At 41.8% G+C, this 9,353-nt stretch overlaps 2 protein-coding genes across 5 annotated transcripts; both read right to left on the reverse strand.

Annotated features, from left to right (window-relative positions):
• Positions 1–330: 330 nt before the first annotated feature.
• Positions 331–2,783, reverse strand: LOC135581597 (protein BASIC PENTACYSTEINE7-like). Of its 4 annotated transcripts, none has more exons than XM_065189450.1 (2): positions 2,209–2,783; positions 331–1,528 (listed from the first exon to the last, which is right to left on the reverse strand). In XM_065189450.1, exon 2 carries the CDS (start codon positions 1,411–1,413, stop codon positions 601–603), a length of 813 nt encoding a protein of 270 aa, XP_065045522.1. In that variant the 5' UTR covers positions 1,414–1,528; positions 2,209–2,783; the 3' UTR covers positions 331–600. The 4 variants fall into 4 exon arrangements, with proteins under 4 accessions (XP_065045522.1, XP_065045520.1, XP_065045521.1 ...); XM_065189448.1 differs by having other exon boundaries at positions 331–1,566; XM_065189449.1 differs by lacking the exon at positions 2,209–2,783 and adding an exon at positions 2,059–2,077 and having other exon boundaries at positions 331–1,566.
• A 342-nt stretch (positions 2,784–3,125) lies between these two features.
• Positions 3,126–9,303, reverse strand: LOC103990137 (plastidal glycolate/glycerate translocator 1, chloroplastic). Its single transcript, XM_009409182.2, has 8 exons — positions 8,776–9,303; positions 8,365–8,680; positions 7,499–7,760; positions 7,297–7,412; positions 5,786–5,895; positions 5,423–5,600; positions 4,994–5,123; positions 3,126–3,359 (listed from the first exon to the last, which is right to left on the reverse strand). Exons 1-8 carry the CDS (start codon positions 9,031–9,033, stop codon positions 3,209–3,211), a joined length of 1,521 nt encoding a protein of 506 aa, XP_009407457.1. The 5' UTR covers positions 9,034–9,303; the 3' UTR covers positions 3,126–3,208.
• Positions 9,304–9,353: the final 50 nt, after the last annotated feature.

Genomic DNA, 9,353 nt, shown 5'->3' on the forward strand with positions numbered 1-9,353 from the left:
AAGAGACACGGCGTGGGATACGCCACCTGGCGACTGCCACAGGGTCCCACCAACTGCCACATGGATCGAAGTCCTTCCGACACAGTGGCGGCGGCTAAACCGCATTAGATTCCGGCAGTGACGATGTGGCTTTTCAGCTAATTTTTCAGGATATACGATGAGGAATTCGGGAGATTGCCGACAACAATTATGTGGCGGCTGTGTGCCATCGAGAACTTGAATTATCGTTCGAGGAGGACATGGCCATACAGTCGAAAAGAAAAAGGTAGAAGAAGCGTGAGCGCTTCATAAAGTCGGAGAGAGAGAGAGAGAGAGAGGCTCCACAAAAGGTTGACGACGATGATGATGCTTCTGAGTGAAGCCATGGAAAAGGCATCAACTCTGAGTTAGACTGTCTTCCCAGTGGAGCACTTTGTCCTCTCTCTGGTGCGTTGTGATGTCCCCAAAAAAGGTGATACCTTTAGTGTCGTCCCTCACACACCAACACACCCACTCACTCGACTAAACATACTTACAAGGAAGTCTTCTACTGTACAACACACAGCTCGAACACAAATCAGCAGCGACAAGAGGAAAGCAAATCTTGCTTTCCCTTACATGCTACCTGATGGTGACAAACTTGTTGGTGCCATGCCGCGCCCAGTGATCCTTCAAGTCTACCGCGTACGACAGGTCGAAACCTTCGGCTGAGAGTCGCTGCAGCAGCTTCCCGTATGCGCCAATGCTCATCTTTCTTCCGGCCAGGCGAGCGCCGGGCCGGGTGGGACTCATCGGAAGAGGGTACTCGGAAATGGTTGTGGTGCAGCAGGAGGATTGCCATCCGCCTGACCCCCATCTGTAGCATTGGCGTGGCACGCCGGTACATGAGCAAACGGGCACAGGAACGCTCGAGATGTCAAGCATCGTTCCCTGCTCTGCAACGCTGTCTTGATTCTTCTTCTCGCGTTTTCCTGTGGATGAAGAGCCTCCTTTCTTCTTCGTGGGGTTGGGGAGCTGTTTCTTTGGCTCTTTCGGTCGCAATACCTTGGCGGCGACACGACCAGATTTCTTGGTAGAAGAATGCTGCTTACGGAGCTTCGGAATAGGCGGAGGGGTAGTGGCCACTTTGTCGTCTGTTTCCTCCTCAGCGATCGGCATGGTTTGGATGTCGATCATTTCTGAACTTACTGGATTTGCAGCAGGGTGGTCGACACATTTTGACTGGGAGACCAAGCTTCTCTGCGGAAACCATGAGAAGTCCATCGTGGGTGGATGAGAGCTGTGTGAACCAGTTGCAGGATAGGAGCTAATCCTAAGAGAGGTCTCCTGGTGTGCAGGAACAGCACCAGACACCGACTTCAGCATCTTCCCTGCTTGTTTTGACTGATCACAGAAGTCCCAATTCCTTGTCCCCAACCTTCCCCTTCCATCCATGCTACTACCGAGGGTTCGAAGAGTTGAAGAACTCCAGGTTCAGTCCATCAAAGATTCTTGTTGCTTATGCTCCCTAACTCCCTAAATATATGCTGAAGGACTGTGAAATCTACCTCTGGAGATGTAACACCAACATCATTCAAGGATAAATTGCTGCGAGAAGAGAAACATTTGAAGCCAGAAAAGAGACAAAATGCATTTATATCAATGATAACAGCTATGGATGCAACAAATGAATGCCCGGATGAGCAGAACATCGATTAAGATCATCACATCCACAATGTTCTCACAAAAGAGAAATCAAAATTTTGAAGAACTAAAATCTAAGATAAGCTTTTAATGGAATCAAAGAACAATATTTAAGAGACTAAGTAAATATGGTTCCCAAATGAATGTTGGGTCATAGATTTTGTCTAGAGATTTATACTTTTTCAAAGAAGAAATTAGAAAATAAGTACAGAAACGATGGGAATGGGAAGATGGAAAGATCAACATCGAGGAACAGATAAAAGTTTGAGCTGATGAGGACATTTCAGCAACGGAAGAAAGAGGCTTAAGCAGCATACTAACAAGGAAAAAGGAAAAAAAATGATTTTTTTGTTGACAGAGCAAAATATAAACAGAGATCTATGATCAGAGACTAACTGATTGTGAGATCCTTCCATCATCCCAGAGATCCTGAAGAAAACAAACATTGATAGAGGATACTAGAAAAGCAAGAAACAGAAAGAGGAGGCTGAGAGCAGTATGCAACAGATCATAGAAGAAACAAGAAGCAGAAGAAGAAGATCTTACGGAAGAGAGAATTCCTTTACGCCTCCTACTATCGTTCATCTAAAATCAAACGAAAAATTTAGCACCGCTGATGATAGAGGCGGAGAGCAGTTGAGAAAGGTAGGGGGGGAGGCAAAGGAAAGGGCAGGTGGTGTCCTTTTGTCAAGCTTTTAATGAGCACCGCACCAATCAAGAGAGCGAAATGATACGTTTACCCCTCAACTGTGTCGGAAACTACAAAATCCATCTCGCTGTGCCGAAACTGTTATCTCTTTGTGGGAGAGACAAGCCTTTTTGACTCTCGAGTGTGGGCCCTACCCAATGTGGGTCCACTCGGCGCAGACGATGGGGCGCATCTCAGGCCTCGCATCCTGCCGTGGTTTCACTTGGGTGAGGAGATCCCCTGTCTCCGCTAGGGCACAAAACACGATTCTGAGCCACGGTATGGCCTGATGCCGTGGCCCCGCTCAGGGATACCATTGAAACGTACGCTCGCGTGTCTCCTTTCTTCCTTTCCTGTTCAGGGCGAGACAGGTGAGTCCGTTGGGAGCCACCCCGAGATGGACGAGACGGCCGACCGATTACTCTCCGCCGTCGATGCGGTCGATCATTGCCGTCTTCGCCCCTCCCATCTTCATCCTCTTCCCCGTCAGTTGAGGTGTGACTATCAATTACGATGGTGTTAGAAGAAGAATAGGATGGAATTGACAGAAAAAGATATAATTACAACGACGAATGAGAGGTGAAGGCAGAAGGGTGGGAGCGCCGGTTGATGATATAGAGGTCAAAGATAATCTCGTTAAAAAAAGATAAGGGACTAAAAATTTAGGATATTTTTAAAACCTAAATATTTTGGTTATCATTTCCTTTTTATTTCCCAAAGAACATATGGATTCCAAAGTTTGAGAGAGAGGTAGCAACATATGGATTCCAAAGAATCAGACACCAAAGAACACTGTCTTTTACATTTGAACTTTGGAAGTGTACCTCAAACTCAGAACAGTGTACTTAAAAGAATGCATTACCCAACTATAAACAGCAAGCTTTGCCTTACCGCTGGAACAGAGCAAAGCAGCGAGCCAAAAATTCCAGTCAGTGCATAAGCAATGGCGCAGAAGGGAAGAGCCTCCGGTTCCTTCGCTGACAGTGCTGCCGTCCCCAATCCATGAGCACTGATACAGACAAAGATATAAGCAATCATCTTACACACGGCTAAACATCTACTGTTTTTTCTGAGCCAAAGACAGTGCAGTGGAAAAGTGAACCCTGTTCCCAAGTAGCCTAGTAATGGAGTTCGATCACAACCTAAAGTTGATCTTTGTGAAGCCTTTTAACTTCTTTTTTTTTTTTTCCAATCTATGTCGAAGAAGAAAAAAAGTTTCCATGTATGCAGAAGAAAATCCTCAGAAGGAGAATTTTCATGAATTGTGGGATTCAATAATGGCACTTGCTGGAAACATGGTGAAGAAACTATATACACAACTAGCACGATGCACAAGAGAAAGGTAGAAGCTAAGTGAAAGTTATGGATGATTAATTACAGGGAACATCAGTCGAACGCACTCGAGAAAATTGATAGAGAAGTTTCTTTGAAAGATAGTCACATGCCTTCTGATCCTTTATTCAATTCCAAATATGCATAGGCTTTGTAGCAATGGTGACTGAATTTCCACTTTAAGAATTCTAAAATAAGCTCAGCATTAATTTATATCTCCTACATGAATCATAAGATAGTGAACTTTGTTCAATAATGACTTCTTGTTCGATATAATCATGAATACTTAAGACATATAGCGGTTGGTTTCCATAGAGTGCTAGGGTTTAGATCCTATTGAGAGGTCCACTAGAGATCAGAAATTTTTGAAAAAAAAAAAACAAGATGTTTCTTTTGTCCGTTACAGACGATCAAAAAAAAAAAAAAGTTAATATATTCAAGATAATTACGTATTTACAAATATACAATCTCATTCATCCTGTTTCATCAGATCCTGATTGTGATATGGCTCCAAAGGATGAACCAGATATGGACATTTCCAATAAGATTTCATTCTTAAACAAAAAATCTATTTTTTTGATTTATTTCATCTATTTCATGATCGGAATAAAAAGGGATACACGTTACACCATAACTTTGAACCAGAAGAGAGGTTTCAAGAACAGGTAAATGCTTAATATCCAAGTAGACTTATAAATTTGATCATGACCAAGTGTTTTTTGGATTGTCTCATGTTTTTTTATTGGTGTTTATCCCCCCAACATCTTGATTTTTTTTACATACAAAGTATTTACTTGTTACTAATAAAGTCTAGCCTCTGTTCTTCCTTAGATCTCTTATTTCACTCCCATAGTGACCAAGAAAAGAAAAGGTAATACTCTTTATCTTGTCTGCATTTATGGTCCAACTAGTTAGAAAGCTGTATAATATTATTTACTGAAGATGGTTGAACTCTTTTTTTGTTGTTACAATCAGTTGGTCATTGATTCTTGCTATTGACATTAAGATCTAAACATGCACAACATCTTAATAATACCTTAAAGGCTTAAACAAACTCTAATTGATCAACCAAAAATCTCATATACAAATGTCTCAAAAAATTGTATAGTTGCATGATAGGGTGACTTGGAGTTACCAAATAAAAATTATATTTGTTTAACAATAAATATTACTTGGCTGATCTTGAGCAACTCATAGCTCAAATGTTACCTCTTGTGAATCAATTGTTAAAGCTATTCAAGCAAGCATGCATGTTATTAGAAAGATTTATAGACCACATTAATCGAGCAGAAGAATCTATGAAACATGTACCTCGAAGCTGTTGCTATTCCTCTAGCGATAGGGTCATCTAGACGTAATTTATCCATTACAGCTTGCACAAAATTTGCTCCGACCAGACCAGTGAGAACAACTACAGCAGCAGTAAGAGATGAATTTGCACCTAAAGTCAAACACACAAGGAAAACGAAACACAAATGGTTAGCACTCAGATATCTTAATAAGAGATTAAAGGAAACAAGAAAAATATCATTCCTTCTCTAAAGAAACCACTATACTTAGTGGAATTTTAGCACAGTTACAGCTGACGTTGAACTTCTAAATCTCATGTTGATTCTTAAAGGAAAAGATTAGGATTCAAGCTGTCTCATAGAGAGGTTACCTTGTTAACTTATTCTGCATGCACAAATCATGTTGACTAATAAATATTAAAAAGAGAAGTGAAGAAGTATTAGAAAATACCTTCAAACAAAGACACTATGCTCAAGGCTAACGCCACAGTTATACATCTTGGTAAAATTGATATGGTTAAAGTTGGCTCTAACCCAATGAGACGCCCAACGATTGCAGTCGAGTACAGAGAGAAGGTGGTCGCAATAATCACTGAAGAGAAAATCTCAGCGGCATGTCGCCTGACAAGCTACTAGCCATAAACAACTGATACTGCTTAGCTAAAGTTTTTGGTACTGTTGAAACCTACATACATCTTTTGACAAAAGTTGAATGTAATTTACAAAAAACATAAAAATCAAAGAATATATTGTTGATTTTGTAGCTTAACACAGTATTAAGAACAAAAGATGTTTGGCACTGCAGATGATGTACCTTTCTTTGTTTGAACATTGAAAAGGCAAATGAAATTATAACAGATCCAAGAAAACCCATAAGAATATCACCAGCTCCAGGGTTTGATGATGCTTTGGTGAGGTAATAACCTACAAAAATAATTAGTTACATACTTTAGGTACACCTTTTTGCAGGCTAGCAACGACTGCCCCACAGAAATCCCTCCATGTGTAAAAGGTAATTTACATAATTAGTGAAAATGGTGACATCAGAAAACAAAGTTCATTTATTCAGTGCATTTAGCTCTTCAGTTCCAAAATCTTGGTCCCGAGTGTTTTTAACTGAATTTGAGACCAGATAAATTCCAACGCAATGGTTTTTACTCCGCAAGGATCAAGGAATATCCAAAAGCAGGTTCACATATTGATGGGGGACACCCACCATTCGTATCTTCTTATTCTTTATTTTACTTATCCTCTATTCTTCGAGGGGTCATGTCATACTCTCCTAGCTTCTCTTCATCATTGTTCTCATCATTGGACTATGACATCTTTGGAAAGGACTATGGAAGGTAAGATTTATATTTAAGATCTCTAAAAGAGATATCAGGTACTGAACCTCACAGAATCCTCAAATATATGCTAGTGCATCCTCTCTTCTGAACACCACCATAATCCTTATGGAGGCATGGTGGAGGATGGCCGTTGCACAAATTGTTAGAGGTGGCATCAGAGAAACAATGTTGATCCCTCATGTGAGATAACAGTCCCAAATTGGAAACCCACATGTGATTGCTAGATATGTGTACTATCTCCACTAGCCTTGAGAGAGTTCTTCTGGAGGTGGTCGTGGAAAACAATAGTTCATGCCATTATAGAAAATACCAACTACCATGCTGCATCGCGATCAAAATGTGTTGATGTATATCCACCTCATAGAGGTTTAATTGGGAGCACTATTAAGTCACAAAAAATTAGCTTGTAATCACAAATACCATCCTTCTTTTCTACCCAAATGTGTTGATGTATGTTCACCTCATACAGGTTTAATGTGGAACACTACTAAGCCACGAAAAATAAGCTTGCATAAAAAAAAAAGTTGGTACCCAGTACACGAGGCTCCCGCCAATGCTTGGGAGAGAAAATTACCTTGCATCAGAAACACAAATAGCATTGACTAAAGTGAAAGTATTTTTTCCATTCCAGGAAGTTCTACTTTTAGTTGCCCATTTGGACCACAGACGCACAGTCTTCTATATCAATTCATGAAAGGTGTGTTAATTAAGTTCTTGTGTATAGTTACAGTTTCCAATGATGTATTGTTGTCACGGACATTGTATTCTCTAATCTCTTTGAGAACCAAATGCAAGCTAAAGTGCATGAGAACTTATAAGAAGATGTGCAAGACAAACAGTTGGACAGGGAAAAAAATTCATCACATGCAACTTGTATATGCTCGTAGAATATGTGCATTTTTTGAAAATCTACTAACGTAGTAAAGCCTTCAAGTTAAACCAACAGATTGCTAGGACAAGAAAGCAAGCTACGAACCTAGGACAGCATCAATGCCACACTTTGAGAAGTACCCATATGCTAGGGCTGCCACATCTGCAGCAAATGCACAGCAGATAATTGGATGGAATACCTTCTTCACATTAGAGGGTAATCTGAACCAAAACAATGGCAACTCGTTAATTGTCATTAATATCATCATAATGGTATTCTGTTTATAATCGAAGAAAAGGTATATTACCCAGAACCAACCATGTATCCCAAGACTGTTGCAGCTAATAGAAATGGGAGGCATGTCCTTGCACTTGTACCAAGTGCTGTTGGGTTCATGAAAGCAAGAACAAATGTTGAAACGAAAACAGCAGTCCAAGTCCAAAGCTCGGCGTTTGAAAATGGAGAGGGTTTTGCCATGGGTTCAGCTGGTATCATTTCTGTTTTCACAATTTTTCTTACAGTTATCGCCGTTTGACCTGCAACAGAAAGCGAAGCCAACCAACCAGCAGCTGCCAAAAGAAAATGGTTTCTTATTCAGATAGAGATAACCAATAATGCAGTGTGGTTCATTAAAGAAAACAATTCTCCAAAGCCGTATCCTATAGTGCTGATACTTCTATAGTAAGAAAACAGTAAGAATAAGGCATTCCCTTCTAAAAATCTCTTCATCATGAGAAAAAGGTAGGAATGCCTTCTGGTTCACAACTTTTACTTGATAAGATGGAATCAACAAAATGTGGAAGCAAGAAGAGAGACAAGAAGATGCGGACAGAAGAAGAAAACAATCAGAAACTAATGAATCTGGATAAAGAGGGATCTTTTTCATCCAGAATATCAGCTTCAGGCACCAGAAACAACTCCTGATGGATCAAAATGCATAGGGCGCATCACGATCACATAGTAAAAAGCAATCACTATATCAAGACGGTTGAAATGAAACTTTCAGACAACCATCCTACGCTATTTTTAGTACATTGTCCTTTTGTTTATAGGACGCAAGCAATTGAAAGCAAAACATGGTGAGATGATAACATACAAATTACATCCATATGCAGAATAGAACCACAGATATTCCCACGAACTACTACAAGGATCTTTGAATGAGTGGCATACCGAGGATGAAAAAGATCTTGAGTCCTGAAGCTGCGGGCACATCTCGCACGGCAAGAGGCAAAACCACCAACGACGGAACATAGAACAGAGGGAGCCACCGCTGAATGAACAGAGTCGCCGGCTCAAAGAAGCCCACCAGGCCCATTGCAGCCGATGGAGCGGCAAAATCCAACACCGTCAGAACCGAGAACACGCAGAACATCCCAAAGAGGGCGCTCGGAAACTTAATAGCAGCGGCGACGAAGGCCTGCTTCAGAAGCTTATCGGCGGCGAGAATTGTCCCGAGCGACACTGCCAGATGCAAGATCGCAATAACCTGGAACAACTCACGCACACGGACATGACTAACATTCGATCGAATAGATGGTGAGCATAACATTGACATAAAATTCTGTAGGCGATGGGACTGACGCTGGGGAAGGCAAGCGCTTTAGTAGGTCCACCATCAGTGCCAGCGGATCTCGCAAAGATCAGGCATGGGGGCTTGGCGTTCTCGTTCCATCGCAAGAACCGGGTGTATCCAGGGATGCAGCGAGACCGGAGCGGCACGGCGTTTGCGCGGCGTGCGGGCGGCGCAGTGGAACGTGGCGCGGAATGCCCGACCGGTAATTTGGAGCGAAGCGAGAGTGGCGGAGCGATGACCATAGGGCTTACAGATGCGGTAGCCATGGATCGAGGAGGAGGAGGAGGATTTGAACAGGGGAGTAGCTCAGCAGCAAGCTACGCTGCTGCCACTGCACCGGAATGCGTGGGGGGGCAGCGTATGCATATCGTGTGTTCGATCTATTGCAGCGTCTTGTGGCCGGAAATAGGATTGGATTCTATCTCCAACTTTGTGAGCACTTCCACTGCCCAAAGGAAACAAGCTTAGGATGAGATGGACGGATTGCATCCACATGATCCGGGAATGCATCCTTACCCCATACTATGCTCTCCATAATACGAATGTGTGTACCTATCTACTTCTCATATGAGGTTGGGATTCGCAT

This window comes from Musa acuminata, chromosome BXJ1-6, assembly GCF_036884655.1.
Source record: "Musa acuminata AAA Group cultivar baxijiao chromosome BXJ1-6, Cavendish_Baxijiao_AAA, whole genome shotgun sequence".
NCBI classification, from domain to species: Eukaryota; Viridiplantae; Streptophyta; class Magnoliopsida; order Zingiberales; family Musaceae; genus Musa; species Musa acuminata.

What these genes read in the sequence shown, in the direction of transcription:
- LOC135581597 (XM_065189450.1), bottom strand. Translation starts at nt 1,413, where the DNA reads ATGGATGGAAGGGGAAGGTTGGGGACAAGGAATTGGGACTTCTGTGAT.
- LOC103990137 (XM_009409182.2), bottom strand. Translation starts at nt 9,033, where the DNA reads ATGGCTACCGCATCTGTAAGCCCTATGGTCATCGCTCCGCCACTCTCG. An exon ending in CAAGATCTTTTTCATCCTCG is followed by an intron (nt 7,761 to 8,364) that starts GTATGCCACTCA and finishes TTCTTTTGGCAG; the next exon opens with CTGCTGGTTGGTTGGCTTCG. An exon ending in CATAGTGTCTTTGTTTGAAG is followed by an intron (nt 5,124 to 5,422) that starts GTATTTTCTAAT and finishes GTTTGACTTTAG; the next exon opens with GTGCAAATTCATCTCTTACT.